We start from the raw sequence: 16,438 nt of genomic DNA on the forward strand, positions 1-16,438 counted from the left end.
CCCGGCTGCAGCCATCTTGCGTGTCGGCCGGCAGCTCCGTTGTGTCCCGCTGCCCTTGGCCGCTCTGCTCTGCAGGTTGATCCGTCACTCTTCAGTTCACAGAATCGCAGAATGGCCCGGGTTGGACGGGACCCCAAGGATCGTGAAGCTCCAACCCCCTGCCACGTGCAGGGCCACCAACCTCCGCATTCAGCACCAGCCCAGGCTGCCCAGGGCCCCATCCTTGCTGGCCTTGAACACCTCCAGGGATGGACGGGGATCCACAGCCTCTCTGGGCAGCTGTTCCAGCACCTCACCACTCTCACAGCAAACAACTTCCCCCTGACAGCCAACTGAAATCTTCCTTCCTTCACCTTCAAACCATTTCCCCTTGTCCTGCTGTTATCTACCCTTACAAAGAGTTGATTCCCCCCTTTAGGTACTGAAGACTGCAATGAGGTCACCCTGCAGCCTTCTTTTCTCCAGGCTGAACAAGCCCAGCTCCCTCAGCCTGTCTTTGTAGGGAGGTGCTCCAGTCCCCTGATCATCTTTGTGGCTCTCCTACAAACCCTCTCCAACAGCTCCTTGTCTTTCTTGTACGCTCTTCAGTTCACAGAATCACAGAAAGGCCTGGGTTGGAAAGGACCCCAAGGATCCTGAATCTCCAACTTCCCAGCACGTGCAGGGCCACCAACCTCCACATTCAATATCTGCCCAGGGCCCTATCCAGTCTGGCCTTGTGAGAGGCCTCCTTTCTTTTATAGCTCTTCCCTCGTCTCACCGATGGCCTCCAGTTCCTGTGTTCAGCTCCAGGCAGGCTGCCGATTGTGCAACAGCTCTCCTCGGGGCAGAAACACAACCTGTGAATTGCTGGAGTGCTGTAACCTTCAGCCCCCACTTCCTCCTACTCCCTAACGTAGAGCCAATGTCGTCTGAGTTTTCTGCAGTCATTTATCCCACATCAGGACGTGTTCTGCCTGTGAGCAGCTCTGCCCTGCTGGCTTTCTGTGCTCTGAGTTTCAGGCTTTGTTAACAGCTGGAATTACAGGCCTGCGTTTATTCTGTGCTGTCATAGGGATTGTTTGTAAATCTCTCAGGCCTTCGTAGGGTTAAATGGTACAAGTTCTGAAAGGGCAGCTGTCCCTGTGCACTTTGTGGATATGGCAGATGCTGCTGGTGGTTTCTGAGCACCTGAAGTTATTACTGGGCTCCTTCATCTCTGAGTGTGTCCACATTTTGAAACGTCTGCTTTCGAGGACGTCCCTGAATCACACTGCTGTGTTTGGACATCGTGGTTTGGGGGTGGTGGAGTGGTTTTCCTCATTATGGATTGAGGGGGAGGGTGAATAGTGACAGGACAAGGGGGAATGGTCTTAAACTGAGCCAGGGGAGGTTTAGGTTGGATATTAGGAGGAAGTTTTTCACTCAGAGGGTGGTGAGGCACTGGAACAGGTTGCCCAAGGAGGCTGTGGATGCCCCATCCCTGCAGGCATTCAAGGCCAGGCTGGATGTGGCTCTGGGCAGCCTGGGCTGCTGGTTGGTGACCTGCACACAGCAGGGGGTTGGAACTGGATGAGCATCGTGGGCCTTTGCAACCCAGGCCATTCTGTGATTCCTAATGTTTGTCAGTTACACAGCATAGGAGCTCTGCACAGAGGCTTTAGTGTGGCTGACCTCTGTGTCTGGGGTATGGCCCTCCCTGGTGCTGTGCAGGGGAAGTGCAAGCCTTTTTTTTTTTTGGCTTAGGTGCTCTGACCTTTGACAAGATCAAGCCAGTGTTAGAGTTACGTTAAGCTTTAAACTTAACCTTTTGCAGCTGTCCGCTCTGGCATAGGCTGACATGCTTTCTGGAGCACCCTGCTCTTCCCTTTGCTGCTTGTGAGCTGACCACGATGAAGTTTTCACTGCAGGAGCCGGGATTATGGAAGAATAAAGAGTGTTTGGAGCATTATAAATTGCGGGATAGTTCCGAAATCTCTGATTACACAAGATATCCTTCTAGTCCTCTGTTCCACAATGCTGGAGCTGTTGGCAAGCCTCTGGATTGCTGTTCTGTCAAGGACTGTACTTTTGCGTGGAGGATTTGATAAACTGAAGCTGAGAGCTTGTAACTTTCTTAATTGCAGAAGCATCGTGGTGGGTGGATGAGCAAGAGCAGACATGGCTCTGAAGTTCATCAGACTGTAATCAAGACTGTTTGGAGAAGGAGCTGAGCTCTAGCAAAAGGAATATGGTGAAACTGCTTGCTAACCCTCTCCCTGCTGTCCCTGCAGGCACCAGGAGTGCAGTGCTTAACACAGAAGCCCGCACTGTAGAAGCGGACGTCCTGAGCCGCCGCTGCGTCATGATGCGGCTGCTGGACTTCTCCTACGAGCAGTACCAGAAGGCTCTCCGCCAGTCAGCTGGTGCTGTGGTGATCATCCTGCCACGGTCCATCTCTTCTGTCCCACAGGATGTTGTAAAGGTGAAAAGAGAAAAAAAAAACCCACCTCATTTCCTTTCTCTTCTGCTGGGAGATGTATCTGAGAGGGAGCGAGGCTTGGGTTGCTGCAGGGCTGAAAGCACCTGTTGTAACACAAAACAAATCACATTTTGGAAATTTGTCTTTCCCTCTCTGATTTGTTTTCCCTTTCTTTTTTCTATCCTCTTGCATGTTGAGCCTTTGCTAAGTTTGTGTCTCACTTAAATCCTCAGCAATTCATGGAGATAGAGCCAGAAATGCTGGCTATGGAAACCATTGTGCCAGTCTACTTTGCAGTGGAAGACGATGAGCTGCTGTCCATCTATGAACAAACACGGGCTGCTTCTGCATCACAGGGCTCTGCCTCGGCTGCAGAGGGTGAGTTCTAGTAAGTGGGAGAACGTGTAGAAAAGAACAGTCCTGATCCCACCTCTGAGGCTGCTCCGCTGCGTTGCGTGCAGTGCAGACCAGCGTTCTGTTGCCTTCCTTTTCATTCTGTCTTTGAGATATAGTGGGATAAAAACACAGCATAAGTGAGAATAATTATTTACTGTATTTGCATGGGAGTGAGTTCTCAGCTTTACGCTGTTTTTAAGAAGATAGGAGGCAAGATTTATGTTACAAACAGCACTGATGATGTTAAGGGACTGCAGTATGTTGGGAGAAGCTGAAGCTTTCTGTCTGAGCACAGGTCAGCTCCGTGCTTCCATGTTCTCCCTTGTGAGTAACGTTGCTGCCTTGGTGACCTGCTGAACACGGTGGGCTTTAGATCTTCAGGGTCTTTTTTGTTTTAGCCAATTTGAAATATGGGATTTCAGAACAGAACGAAAAAGTGTGGTCACCTGGATCCCAAGTCAGTGCATAAACATAAGTGTATGGGGCTGCTGAATCACAGCCTGAACCTCTGATTGATCACCTGAGGCGAGCAGTGAGTCAGCCAAGGAGCACAGGTGAAGGCAAATCAGCTGTGCTGCAGGAAGGGGTGGAGCCTGGCTGCACCTCTCCTAGAGCCATTGAAAAGCTGACTGCCAGTGGGGAAGGATCTCTCTGGAGATCTGCTCCATTGGAGTCCGTCTTGCGAGCCCAGGGCAGGGTGTCTTTCTTTTCCTATTCCAATATAACAGTTACATCCCAAGCTCCTGGACGTACCATACCATCTGTATATCCATTGATTGTACACATAAGCGACAACTGAGAGGGCAAAGTGATTTGAAACTCGTGTCTCCAGTTAGCAAGGGGAATGGAGGGGTGAAACTTCCCCAGGTGTGGTGATCTCTTTTTGTCCTAGTTCTGCTTCACACCGCAACTGCCAATGGCTTCCAGATGGTGACCAGCGGGGCGCAGAGCAAAGCTATCCACGACTGGCTTATACCCAGTGTGGAGGTGAGTTCCAGGCAGATTCTGACTGGTGATGTCGATGGGATGCCTTCTCTGCGGGGATCTCATCAGCCATTTAGAGTAATGGGGGAAGTCGGGTAAGAATCTGAATTCCTCAGAATTGAGACCACTTGGAGACTTGATAGGTTTGTAGAAGTCGCGCTGTCTTTGTCCTGGCATGCAAGGAGGGTTGCTGAGTGACATTTATTTCCTTCCTCTCCAGGGGAGGCTAACAGGGCTGGGTGGAGAAGACCTGCCCACTGTTGTGATAGTTGCCCACTACGATTCTTTTGGGGTGGCTCCAGTGAGTATTCTTTTTTTCTTGAAGCCTTCTCTCCCATCTGTACCTTTTTTCCTTTTGGCCTATGACCCTGTATTTTCTTTTGTTCTTAAAGACCAAAATTAGTTCTAAGTGGAACACAGAGGTGTGTTTACCATCAAGGCTGTTCTGGAGCACAAGAATCACTGCTGTCACTGACTCTGTCCCACTTTGTCCTGCAGTGGCTGTCTCACGGTGCTGATTCCAATGGCAGTGGTGTCTCAGTGTTACTGGAACTAGCCAGGCTGTTTTCTCGGCTCTACACCTACAGACGTACCCATGCTGGGTAAGAAACTACTCCATTTTGGGTTGACTGTAGCTAAAATCAGGTAGGAAGGGCTTTTGCTCCAGACTTGTAGGATGTTAGAGTGTACAAGCAGACTTTTAATTGCTTCCCTCTTGTGCTCCTTCTGAGTACACCAGCTGTTAAGGGCCAGACTCCTTCCTTTGGTTTCATGGTGTAGATCTGCTTAACTGCAGGGACAAGTGGATGGAATTACTTAGGAACTGGATTCCATCCTCAAGCACTGGGAGCTCCTCTACCCCCATCTTGCCACTGCCTTCCTTTGTGGCACACAGGAAGCATTTGTTGACAGGCAGTTTGTATCAGGCTGACTGATGTGATTTCAGCTCACATCTGAGCACGTTAGTTATGGAATACAGTAAATTAACCACGGAGTGTGGTGGGCTAATTAATACCTCTCTGTTTTCTTTGATGAGCAGGTACAACTTACTGTTCTTTGCATCTGGAGGTGGCAAGTTTAATTATCAAGGAACCAAGAGGTGGCTGGAGGACAACTTGGACCACACTGGTGAGCTAAGGGGCTGTCATTCCAACGAGTTCTTTGGCAAGGATTCTGTTAATGTCACTGTGTTAAGTCTTATGTTATCTCCTTGTGCAGGCCTTTTTCTGGGGGGGTGGAAATCCAGCACAAAGCACAGCATTACAGGTTTGGATTTTTCTCTTGCAGATTCCAGCCTGTTGCAAGACAATGTAGCGTTTGTTCTCTGCCTGGACACTCTCGGCCAGGGCAATAGCCTTCATCTTCATGTCTCGAAGCCTCCCAAGGAGGGGACCTTGCAGCACGCGTTTCTGAGAGAACTGGAGATGGTAATGAAAAGGTTGGGTGGATGGGAACTTGGGGCTTAACCTCAGGGAGCTGCGGCTCTCTTGCAAGAGGAAGAAAGGGAGGAAGACATGAAGAAAGGGTCTGTCACTGAAATATTGTGTGTGTTGTTTCTGGTCGCTTGATCTGGAGTGCAGACATCCTCACACCGCAGTCCTGAATGAAGCATGCCAGATCCGCTGAGTTTTCCACAGTGCTTTGTTAGGACTTGTTGCTCGTAAAAACGACCCGTGTGATTTCTGTAGTGACACTCAAAGAACATTTTGATAGCATCAGTGGCATCTTACAGGCGGGAGCATATTTACCATCTGCAGTATAAAAATATTGGGTCTGGTTGGGCTGAGCTGAGCAGGATGGGATGGTGCGGTGGGACTCGCGGCACCCCGAATGGCTTTGCCTTTCCCTCAGGTTGTTGCCAGCCAGTTCCCAGAGGTGAAGTTTTCCATGGTGCACAAGAAGATAAACCTGGCTGAAGACATGCTGGCATGGGAACACGAACGCTTTGCGATCCGACGCTTGCCAGCTTTCACCATCTCCCATCTGGAGAGCCATCGGGACAGCCTGCGCAACAGCATCATGGACAGGAGGTGAGAGGCTGGGGGTGAAATCCGGCCCATGAGCGCAGACTGGCCTCAGGGCTGCCAGTGCTGTTCTGGCAGTCGTGGGATGGGGAAGAAAATATGGGCAGCTGGGCTCTGGGTTAAGTGCCCTGCTTGATGCAGTGCAAAGGGGTGGGCTGTGGCAGAGCTGATCCCATTGACAAGTGGATGATCCTCCGTTTTGCTTTAGGTCACAAGTGGACACGAAGGCACTGACCAGGAATACCAGGATCATTGCTGAGGCTTTGACGAGGGTCATCTACAACCTAACAGAGAAGGTAAGAGCTGCCCATCCTGCGCTGCTTGCCAGCCTTTCCTGCTCACCCGAGCTTGCTCCTAGCAGCAGCCTGTCTTTTCCCTTGCAGGGAGCACCTGCAGATCTGCAGATCTTCACGGATCAGATGGTAAGCACAATATATTTTTGTAACAAGAGGAGGGGAAGGGATCAGGAGCCTGGGAGAATTCTGATTTCAGTGTGTGTAGCTGACTCTGTTTCTTTGGTGGTGTTTTCCCACAGCAGATCCAGGAGGAGCAGCTGGAATCAGTGATGGACTGGCTGAGCAGTCAGCCCAGGGCTGCTCAGCTGATTGATAAAGACAGCACCTTTCTCAGCACCTTAGAATATTACATGGGTCGCTACCTGAAAGATGTCAAACAGCATCATGTGAAGGCAGACAAACGGTAAGGAAAGAGGTGAAACAACCAGCCAGGGCGTGCAGACTGCCTTCTCCCTCTGCTCAACCTTGACTCTGAGCTGGAACCTTTCTGGGTTCTTGATAGGTGGCTAGAAGTGACAGCTCTTTTTCTGTCCTTATGTCAGTTCTGGTTCGTGCTGCGTTCTCCCAGAGATAACTCTTAATCATTTACAAAGCAAAAAGCCTCAGCAATTCGCTCCACCTCAAGAGCTTGTTTATCCCCTGCTTTGATTCCACCCTTCCCATTCTCAGTGCTGCTTCTCTCAGCAAGAAAGAACTAAACTCCCCTAGAAAACTTCATGTAATTGCCAAGAGGCAGCTTCCTTCCTATCTAGCCTGCTTAGGTTAGAAGCAGTTTCGTGAGTCCAGCAGGGCATTGTCTGTGTGCCTTGTAGCTGAATGTTGTGTTCAGAATTGCACCGTTGGGCTCCTAACCTGTAGGAAGACTTGACAGCTGAAATAAGCTCAGAACTCTCACCCAAGTGGTCGTACTACCTGACTCTGGCTGGATTAACTTCTTGGGAGGAGAGATTTGGGCTGTTCTGACTGCAGTGTCTAGAAATTCAATCATCCTGAAGAATTTCTGCTTTCCACAGGGATCCTGAGTTTGTTTTCTATGACCAGCTGAAGCAGGTGATGAATGCATACAGGTATGGCCCTCGGGTGTGCTAAGCTGTCTGTCTCTGTCTCTGCAGCAGTACCTGATGTCGCAGTTCCACAACTTCTTTTTCTTGTTGCAGGGTCAAGCCAGCAATCTTTGACCTGCTTCTGGCCGTCTGTATAGCAGCCTACCTTGGTGTTGCCTACGTTGCAGTGCAGGTAGGAGAAAAGCAGGAAACAAAGTTCTTATTTTCCTCTTAATTCACATTAACTGCAGGAAGTGGGGCTTACACAGCCCCGGTACCAAATGTGGAAGAATAATGCCGTCCCACTCTAAAATAAGAATCCAGAACGGCTGGCTGTTCTGGTGAGGCTGTGCTAAGGACAATCCCTTCCCACTCCTGCTGTTTTCTTTCCTAGTGCAAAACTACTCGGTTTTTGTTTGCTGTTACAAATTATTTGATCTTGTTATGTCCGTCAGACATCTCAGTAGCTGTTACTGGCTCAGAATGCAGTTAAAGACTTCAGTGAGCCTCTAAGGCATTTGTGAAAGGTGAACAACTTTACCAAGTGTTTGCATCTTCACGGTAGCACTGATGCAGGTCTGCGCAGAATTTCTGTGAGCTGCTGTTTTCTGTGCAGCCCCAAATAACTGGCACCACTGGATCCTAATTCACCAAATCCCACGCAGTCCCAAGGCTGTCAGTGATCCAGGCAAGATACTGCATTGATACGTTGGTGGTGTTTTAAGCCTTCTAGTAAATTTTCTCCTTGCGTAGGGCAGTTGTTTTAGTAGAACTTGCAAGCACTTATAGGTACTTATTTTTCTTCTGTTTCCAGAACTTCGGTCTCCTTTACAGGATGATACAGAGATTATCCCTTAAAACCAAGCAGCAGTGAAGCGACAGGTCGTCCTGTGTACAGCAGCACTGAGCCATCGGTGAGCCCATCAGGAACCTTCTGCCTTCCATTGAATCCTGCTGCTTCTCTTCCTCTCTCTCCTCTTTGCTATCCTAGAGAGGAGAGGAAGGCAGGAAGAAAACAAAATTTCAACTCCTATGCACCTTTTTAGGCGCTTTCCTTCCCCTCACTTGCACCAGGTTTGTTTTCCTTTGCTTTTTTTTTCGCGAGGGAAAAGCTCAGAGACTTCCATAGTTCCTGCAAGTTGTTTAAACACTGAACAGCTGACGCTGAGCAGCTTCTGTGAGTATGAACCCGAGTCCTGCACCTTCGTGGACATTTGTGCCATACAGCCAACTCGGAAGCTGAAACTACAGAGCAGATGTATTCTCTCTGCCCAGCAAACCAAGGACTCCGAGCACTTGCTTAGAAGAAAATATGCACACGCAAATTAAAGAGAGTACTATTAGCATGTTTTCTTATGGTACCTCTTCTTAAGTTTACTGCCTGGCTTTAGGGAGGTGTGCTGAGCAAGCAGTGTGTCTAGCAAGCATCTTTATGCAATTTGTTCAGACAGTGCAATAACTCATTCCCTTTCCTTGGAGGTACACTGTAAACAGTCTTGACTGTTATAGAGGGGATGAAGAAAGCTTGTTAAAACGGGTTCCTGCAGAAGGGTTCTTACCGGGACGCGCCGTCCTGCCCCTATTGGAGGATGCATTTTGCTTTGTACTTGATTTCTCTTAAAGTTTGTCCTTGGACAGATTGCTGCTGCCACTATGTGCTGAACTCTTGCTTGGTTTTTAAAGGCATTCTACAGTCTCAAACGTTGCAGGATCACGTTCTGGGCTGTTTCATTTATTTAGGCATTAATAGCAAGAACAGCCCGGTTCCTGCTGAGCTCTGATCGATCTTCGTTCCTCAGTTTGTGCTTTCAGATGGGTTCTGGATTTTGGGGCTGTATTTGTGTCCGTGTGCATCTCAGGGTCTCATTTTATGTTTTTCAGCTCTTATTTCTGAAAATGCTGTTCTCGACCTGCATGTATAAGCAAATTCCCCAAGTGCTTGCTGCTGCCTCCCTTCACACTCCACCCCCAGTCTGTAGGAAGGGAGGCAAGACACTTGGCCATTAAAAAAACAAGCCAACAAACATAAAAAAAAAAAAAAAACAACCCACAATCTGTTTTATGACTGCTGTTTTAAACATGTCTGATTGGAGAATTGTAACTATGAGAGTGTATCTTGGAGCTCCCTTTGTTATCCTTGAGCAATCCCCGCTTATAGCTCTTTCCACCCAGAAGTGTTGGCAGTCTGGCTGGCAAAGCTGGGAGGGGCAGGCAACCATTGCTCTGGCATTGCCATCATCTTAAGTTTAAGCCGTTTTTCTAGATTGCCTATTTCTAGAGAGAGCTGGCTGCTTTTTCCGGGCAGTGCTGTGCTCTGTTTGCCCCCAGCTTCTGAATATGAGACGATTTTTGACCACAAGCCCTAGGCTAGTTGTAGTTCTAGAGGGGAAAGGGATTGAATACCACTGTCCTGCCACTCAAAAATGTCTCTCTGAGTTCATCCTTTATTAGAAAACCCCTACTTTAAATAAAAACAGCACTTGTTACAGAGGGTGAAAAGCTCTTACGGGTTTGAAGGATGGTGTCCTTTTTGTTTTGTATGCAAGGAATTCAGCTTTGCCTCCTTATCTGCATCACAGCTGCTCTATGCTCACTCCTTAAAAAAGGTTTTTTTATGGCCGCTGTCTGCGTCCTTTGGATGGGGACCAACGCACGTATTTCCATCCATCTTGGTTGTTTTTTTGCTGTTTCCCCCTCCCTGGCGTACCTTTGCCCCATAATGTGTGCTTTCTGCTATATTTAACGTGTAGCAATTTGTTCTTTAAAGGTTCTTTTCTTTTCCAGGAGAGCATGCTATGTCTGTGGCTCCTTGTAATATCAGCAGGTGGCATGGTACCGAGCGCTCCTGAAATATCATCCCTACGGGAAAACTTGCCTTTTCTTTTTTCTTTTTTTTTTGAGTTCTTGTTTGAAATATGTCTCTCTGTATGCATGAAGTGTTTGTGACAGCCCTCTGCCAAATGAATGTATAATGACTTCAGAAATTGGTTGCTGGAAGATGAGCTGTGGTTGTTTTCCACTGCACTTGGATATTGCACGTACTGCGTGCTGGGAGGGTGCAGACCTGGGCTTGGAGATACAGGACGTGCACAGAACGGCACCTGTCTCTGAATATCTGGAGGCAGCACCAGAGGTCTCCAGCTGCACTCCGTCCTTTGTCTGTTACCCATGGACGGGACATGTTTCACTCCATGTTACTTAAGCAGGCTTAATGAAACCGCATTACAAAATAGGAAAGTCAGAATTATCAGCAATCCTCCTTCAGCTGCACTTGGGGAACATTAAAAATTGGCAAGAGAGAAAAGGACAGATCCAAAGCATTCCTCTGTGCATTGGAGACTCTCAGCTTCCACTTTTCCAGTTCTGTCCTGGTTGAGGTTATAGCATTAAAGCAAACACTTCAGTTCCTCGTGCTCTCAACTGTAAAGTAATGCTCCTGACGCAGTGCCAGGAGCAGCTGTCTGAAAACAAGATGAGTAAAGATGAAGGAGAAAAGTTCATACGTCCCCAGGGGCAGTTGGGAAGATGTGCATTGTTCTGTGCACAGCCATAATTTGTCCCAGCACCTAATTGGTCCATCTAGCTGCCTGCCATAGAAAGTCATTTTTACTACAGATGAGGGTTTATGCTTCTGATCAAAGTTTGTTTGTACTGAAGCGTTATATGGTTAAATTCCAACTTGTAGCTGGAACAGCGACCATCCTGGCAGTGAGCTTAGTGCCAACGTTGCCACGTTTCCTCTGGAGAGATGACAGGGCAGCATGGAAATATCCCCTCCTGCTCTGCCACGTTTTGAAGTGACAAGTGAATGGGTGCTGATTCATACTGCAGCACATCTGATGAATCTCACTGCCAGCGTGACACGCAGCAGCAGCAACCCAGCGGCTGTTGTGCTAAAATAAAGGTTCTCCACAACGTTGCAGAAGAGCTCTTGTAGCAGATTTTCATGCTCTTGTTTTGACCTGGCCTTTAATTGGGAGTTTGCCTGGCCTGGAAGGAAGGAGCATGAAAAATACATGCCCATGTATGTGCAAGAAACCAGCAGTTACACTTGTAGCCAAAAAAGCAGAACTTTGCCTGCTGTCCTGGTGCTGTCAGAGATCACAATGTGCAGAAATCTGTGTTTCCGACACTGATTGGACTCTTTCTCTCCGTTCCCCACTCTGGGCACTGGGGGTTACATGGGATTAGTTCACACTTTGTAGCTTATCTCCCAAATAAGAGAGGTTTACCCCTGTGAAATAAGCACTACCATGCGATATGACCAGCTGGAAGGAGTCACTGCAATCTGTTTCAACCTTTAAGACCCCGCGTAGCCCCAAACTGCTGCGGGCGTTGGGTTTGGGTTTGGCTTTGTTTTAAACCACGCTCATAACACACAAATCAACATAAAGAGCTTCCCAGCACTCGTGGTCAGGCTGGATTTGGTGTTTAGAGCCATTCGGCCCTGAGCGAATGACCTGAAGGGATAAGAACGCTCGGTTTGGCCTCGGTGTGCTGGGGGCTCATCTCTGGTTTGCTCCATTCTCATTTGTAGCCATGGAACAATGTGATGTGGAACAGCTCAGGAAGAGGTGTTGATTTATCCGGTGTGGTTAACACAACTGTTCATATCCTAAAGAACAAATGTACGTCGAGGTGAATATTGAACAGCTGACAGCAAAGACAATGCAGTCGATGAACGTGCTATTTTTTTTCGTTTTGTTTTGTTTTCCCTGCTGATGTGACAGTATTTAATATTTTAACGTTTTTCATTTCCACGTTTGTTTGTCCCTTTGCAAAAATAAACTACGAGTGAGAAGGTTTGGTGGCACATTCATTGGGGAAGCGTTTGCTGTGGAACCTGAGGAGATACACCCCTTATGTGGGGAGAAGTGCTCAGGACGAACTCCATCCTTTCTGTAGAATGAAAAGTGAAGTAGTTGGATAGAAAAGGGCTGGGTTTACAGTCTGAGATGGGTCCTGGCACGTCCAGCAGTGCTTGTCCCCATTTATTCTGTGGGAGCGCAGCCCCGCGTCCCTCACAGCCCCTCAGTTTCCTTCAGGCTTCGCGCCTCCAGCCATGAGATTGGCGGGAAGAGCAAGGGAGCCAGGGGATTGGCTGGAGGAGCAGGGAAGCCGCGCGATTGGTGGAGAGGCGGGATGGAGGTGGGGCTTGGCGCCTCGATTATTCGGGCGGGTCGTGGCGGCGGCTCTCCTTACCTCCCTCGGGATGCCGAAGGCTGAGGAGCTGGCGGCGGCGAGCGGCCCGGGGAGCAGCCCGGAGGAAGAAGAAGAAGAGGAAGGAAAGGTAACCTCTACGCTGGGGTTGCCAGGACGTGCCTGCTGGCTGTGGTTTTTCTGAGTGAAGGTCGCCCTGTAGGAGGGGAGGCCCTGTGGATGGTGGGTGCTGTTAGTGAGCACAGGCACTGAAGGCTCGGGGGAGGCCTGCGGCTTTTAGACCACGCTGTTGAAAATGGTGATCCCTCTCTCTCTAGAAAAGGAAGAAAGAAATGCGTTCAAAGTCAGAGAAAAGGCCCAAAACTGAGGCGAGGCCTTCGAGAGTGGCAGCAAAGTCCCAGGGACGGGACAGCAAAGAGGAGGGCATGTTCCAGGTATGGAGGGCACAGCCCCCTTCCTCTTCGTGCTCCTCTTCATACCTTCCTTTCGTGGCACAGATCTCCCCTTCACCTCCTCTGTAGCAGAGTTGGCTTCTTGGGATGCCCGCTGCTCCCTTGCTGCTCCTCTGGTGTTGTGAGCAACCCTGTGGCTGCAGAGCAGCTCGCTGTGGGGCAGGGCTCAATGCTGGCTCTGTGTTCCTGCAGATAGGGAAGATGCGCTACGTCCAAGTGTCCTGCTTCAAGGGGAAGGTGCTGGTGGACATCAGGGAGTTCTATACGGACAAGGAGGGGGACATGAAGCCGGGGAGAAAAGGTACTGCTGGCTTCTCTGGGTGGTGTCTGCAGGCTGTGCTGGGCTCTCCCGGCCTGCTGACTCTTTGGTTTCTCACTGATGGGTCACTATTCAGCTTAGACCTTTTGCTCTGGGACTTTAACAGTGACTTGCTAGCTTGTCTTGAGATTCACAGGCCCCAGACCATTACATTGCTCTTCTCTCCTGCCATGCATGCTGTAGGGCTCACCAAAGATGCAGCTCCTGTGAGACAAATTGAGGAATGTTTTTATCCTTGCTATTGATTTTTGTGTTAATGCAGATGAATTTCTTTGAGCTTGGTTTGCTCCATGACCACTAAGCATGGTTTTCCTTGCAGAAATTAATTTCCTTCAAGGAAGAGACTGCTTCCTTGATTACTCAGAGGGTATTTCTTACCCTGGAAGATGGGAGCAGAGCAATGAAACCTTTCTGTGCCCATTGGGGTGGAGAGGGAAAGGAGCACTGTGGACACCTTCCAGGATGGAAAGAGCACACTTGCAACCAAAGACAGAACATCTGTTAGCTATAACAGAAATCAGGAGGAAACGTTTTTCATTTAATTAATGCTTCTGCTGTTTTTCTCAGGAGTTGTTGGCCCCTGATATTTATCTAGAGAAATTAATAAAGCTCAGCCCTCATTCTTTAACAAAGCCATAAGGAACAAGTTGATAACGTTTAGCTGGAACCTCTCTGCAATTCCAGGACCATATTTGTTTCCTAAAGGAGAGGGAAGGGAAATGAAGACCTTATCTCTACTGGTCTTAAAAATAAAAAGCCAGCTCTTTTCTAGAGTTTAAGCTATAGTCGTGGTTTCTTGTTAGCAGTAGCTTTTCTAAATAGAGCTAGAGCTGGCATTTCCTTTGGGTGGTGGAAAGGATGGTTCTCTAACTGCTGGGTAGAGCAAGGCTTCCCTAAAATCTCTTTCCAACTCATGAAGGTGGGAATTTTCCTAGGGAACAGACTACAAGAGGCTGCAGGACTCCTTGAAAGGCAGCTTGATCTTCTATTCTCACACAATGCTTTTGTGATAGCACTGAGTACTTGCTGATATGGATGCTGAAGCACTGACACAATTGCTGTGCTCAGCAGGCTGCCCCTGTTTCTTTTCTGGGCTTAGGCTGCACCTTTTCCTTCTGTAACTCTTTTGAAGGAGCTGCTGTGGGATGCTGCTGGATGCTGACTGCTTGCTCTGAACGCCCTTTCTGCTGTTTCCAGGCATTGCTCTGTCTGCAGAACAGTGGAACCAGCTGAAGGAGATAATTCCTGAGATTGATGCTGCAGTCAAGAAATTCTGAGATGTAGGATGTTGGACGCCTTCAATCTGTTTCTTTCCCCTGGAGTGAGCTGAGAATGATAGGGCCAAGAAGTCTCACCTGGAGCTTTTCCTTGGCCATGCGGGGTTTTCTGCACTGAGGTGGTGGTAATGAAAATAGAAGAGTCTCTGACACTTGTCATGAGCACGTGGAACTTGAGCCAGGGTAAGGCTTTCAGCCCTTCTGGTCTCAAGCAGACATGAGATCTGTGCTAGTGAGGGAACTGAGCAGCTCTGAGTGCTTGGGAGGGCACAGCTGCAGCCTGGCTTCCCAGGGGGCATGGCTGCCAGTCTGCAGCTTTGGCTGCTCTGCATCTTTTCTGTCCTCCACTTGGTTGAGTGCTGAGTAAGATGGCTTATATACCTCAAGTCATCATCTTTTCTATCTTTTCTATCTTCTCCACTTGCCATTCTGGGTATTTCAAGTATTCTCTGCATTGTTGGGATTTCTCTTTGATTTTTTTTATTCTTGGAGTGAAGGAAGTTGTTACACTTCAGCAACTGGTTGGTTTGTAGAGGGTGAACGTGCACAATAAATGCATTGGCATTACAAAGAGTTGCCAGCCTGTGAAATACTGCACTTCTACTCCTAGTTTCAGGTGTCTGTAGGTCGCTGTTCTCCTTTTGGGAGGAGTGCTCTGTCCTCAAACACGTCCTCATGTTTGTTCATACATTCCCAATACTCCTGTAGAGAAGCAGCCAGCCAGCAGCCTGCTCCAGGCCTTGGGAAGGAAGAATGGGAATCATTCAAAGGAACTTTGGAGGCTTATTAAAGAAGGAAAATAAAAGCCTAAGATGGCAAGCTATGGGAAGAATAGAGAGAGGGTATTTCCTGCTTGGGCTCTAAATGGTTCACACTCCAGGATCAGCTGCAGCAAGCACAGCCCTCCTCAGCAAGACTTCTCCAGACTTTGCAGCAGGCTGCGTCTTCTGTCTATTTTGGGTTCTCTCCTTGCCCTGGTTTCCATAGTATCCGAATGCTTCCTGCTCTTAAATATATCCCTGTGACACTTGCAGCACCTTGGTGGAGTAGGAGGTACTGAAGCCGTTGCTCTGTGGAGGTGCTGGGCTGTGACAGCTCGGGGCTGAGTGGAAGATGTGGGGCGGAGCTGTGAATGGAAAGTAGGCTTTCCTAAAGGCTGAGTTCCGAGCTGCTGTCACTTCCAGCAGGGATAGAGGGGGTGAGGGGAGAAAAACCATCAAACCGTCTCAACTAAATGAAGGGCTCGGGGGGTGTGAGGATGGGCAGCTCAGTGCCTGCTGCCTTCCCCCTCGTCCTGTGCTCACACAGCAAAGTGCCACGGCGCTCTGGCTGGTGAGAGCACGGCTGTGCTGCCGTGCTGTGTCACAGAGCCGGGCTGCTCGTGCTGCTCTTGGAAGTCTGGCAGTCCTTGGGCTGAGAGCTCTTGGCTGTGTGTGAGGATATTGTTAAGAGGTTACGCTGCTGCTCACCTCGGGTCAGCCTACAGTGAGTGCAGGGCTGTCGGTGCTGATGGTCGTTCAGCGGTGCGTTATCAGATGAAGCTCTGTGTGGGCAGGGCTGCAATTACTGCTGTCCAAGCCCGACTCCTGCTTCCATGCAGAAAAGCTGTGCTGGTTGTTAAGGCTTGCTGTGTACTCCTACTGTGTGCCAAAGGTATGAAGCCGTGGTGCTGGGAAGGCTCGGTTGTTCTGTCCCAGCCCTGGGGAACCAGATGAAAGGTTGTAAAGCAGCCATTTCCATCCACGATGCCCCGTGCAGGAGCAGAGCTGAGGGGAAGCGGTGGCCGAGCTTATGAAAGCAGCTGCTTCTCGAGGGGCAGAACTGTGGGCTGGTTGGTGCTTCAGCGTCACCCCGATGTAGCAGAGATGGGAGCAGCCCAGGCCACCCAAAATGTGCTGCTTTTCCTCTGCTGCCTCGCAGCATCCACCGCAGCCGGAGGAACTGCTGGGACAGCAGCTCCCGTTGTCTCACAGGGAGGCAGGTCTGAGCTCGGGGGCGGCAGCAGCCGCTCCGCTATGGCTGCACCTCACCCGGCGCGGCCCGAGCG

The 16,438-nt window shown here is 49.3% G+C and overlaps 2 protein-coding genes across 6 annotated transcripts in view; both read left to right on the forward strand.

Moving 5' to 3' along the window:
* Window positions 1-2,194: 2,194 nt before the first annotated feature.
* On the forward strand, window positions 2,195-11,986 carry NCLN (nicalin). Of its 2 annotated transcripts, XM_010724827.3 has the most exons (15): window positions 2,195-2,443; window positions 2,674-2,818; window positions 3,729-3,823; window positions 4,041-4,121; window positions 4,319-4,422; window positions 4,860-4,948; window positions 5,108-5,247; window positions 5,672-5,850; window positions 6,053-6,140; window positions 6,228-6,266; window positions 6,380-6,543; window positions 7,154-7,207; window positions 7,298-7,376; window positions 7,998-8,097; window positions 9,968-11,986. In XM_010724827.3, the coding sequence occupies exons 1-14, from the start codon at window positions 2,210-2,212 to the stop codon at window positions 8,055-8,057; spliced, it is 1,551 nt and encodes a 516-aa protein (XP_010723129.1). In that variant the 5' UTR covers window positions 2,195-2,209; the 3' UTR covers window positions 8,058-8,097; window positions 9,968-11,986. The 2 variants fall into 2 exon arrangements, with proteins under 2 accessions (XP_010723129.1, XP_010723128.1); XM_010724826.3 differs by having other exon boundaries at window positions 7,998-11,984.
* A 356-nt stretch (window positions 11,987-12,342) lies between these two features.
* CELF5 (CUGBP Elav-like family member 5) overlaps window positions 12,343-16,438 on the forward strand; it is a 34,028-nt gene continuing 29,932 nt past the window's right edge. For 3 of the 4 annotated variants that reach the window (XM_019610009.1, XM_019610008.1, XM_019610011.1), the window contains exons 1-3: window positions 12,343-12,473; window positions 12,661-12,777; window positions 12,988-13,096. In XM_019610009.1, coding sequence (XP_019465554.1) covers window positions 12,396-12,473; window positions 12,661-12,777; window positions 12,988-13,096 — 304 coding nt within the window. In that variant the 5' untranslated portion in view covers window positions 12,343-12,395. The remainder of the gene's footprint in view (window positions 12,474-12,660; window positions 12,778-12,987; window positions 13,097-16,438) is intronic. The other variant, XM_019610010.2, reaches the window with a different exon arrangement.

The sequence above is a fragment of the Meleagris gallopavo genome, chromosome 30 (assembly GCF_000146605.3).
Source record: "Meleagris gallopavo isolate NT-WF06-2002-E0010 breed Aviagen turkey brand Nicholas breeding stock chromosome 30, Turkey_5.1, whole genome shotgun sequence".
In the NCBI taxonomy this organism is placed as follows: domain Eukaryota; kingdom Metazoa; phylum Chordata; class Aves; order Galliformes; family Phasianidae; genus Meleagris; species Meleagris gallopavo.

Coding starts and splice junctions, on each gene's coding strand:
- NCLN (XM_010724827.3), top strand. CDS start 2,210: ATGGTGAAACTGCTTGCTAACCCTCTCCCTGCTGTCCCTGCAGGCACC. Junction 6,141..6,227: donor TCTACAACCTAACAGAGAAG/GTAAGAGCTGCC, acceptor TTTCCCTTGCAG/GGAGCACCTGCAGATCTGCA. Junction 6,267..6,379: donor AGATCTTCACGGATCAGATG/GTAAGCACAATA, acceptor GTTTTCCCACAG/CAGATCCAGGAGGAGCAGCT.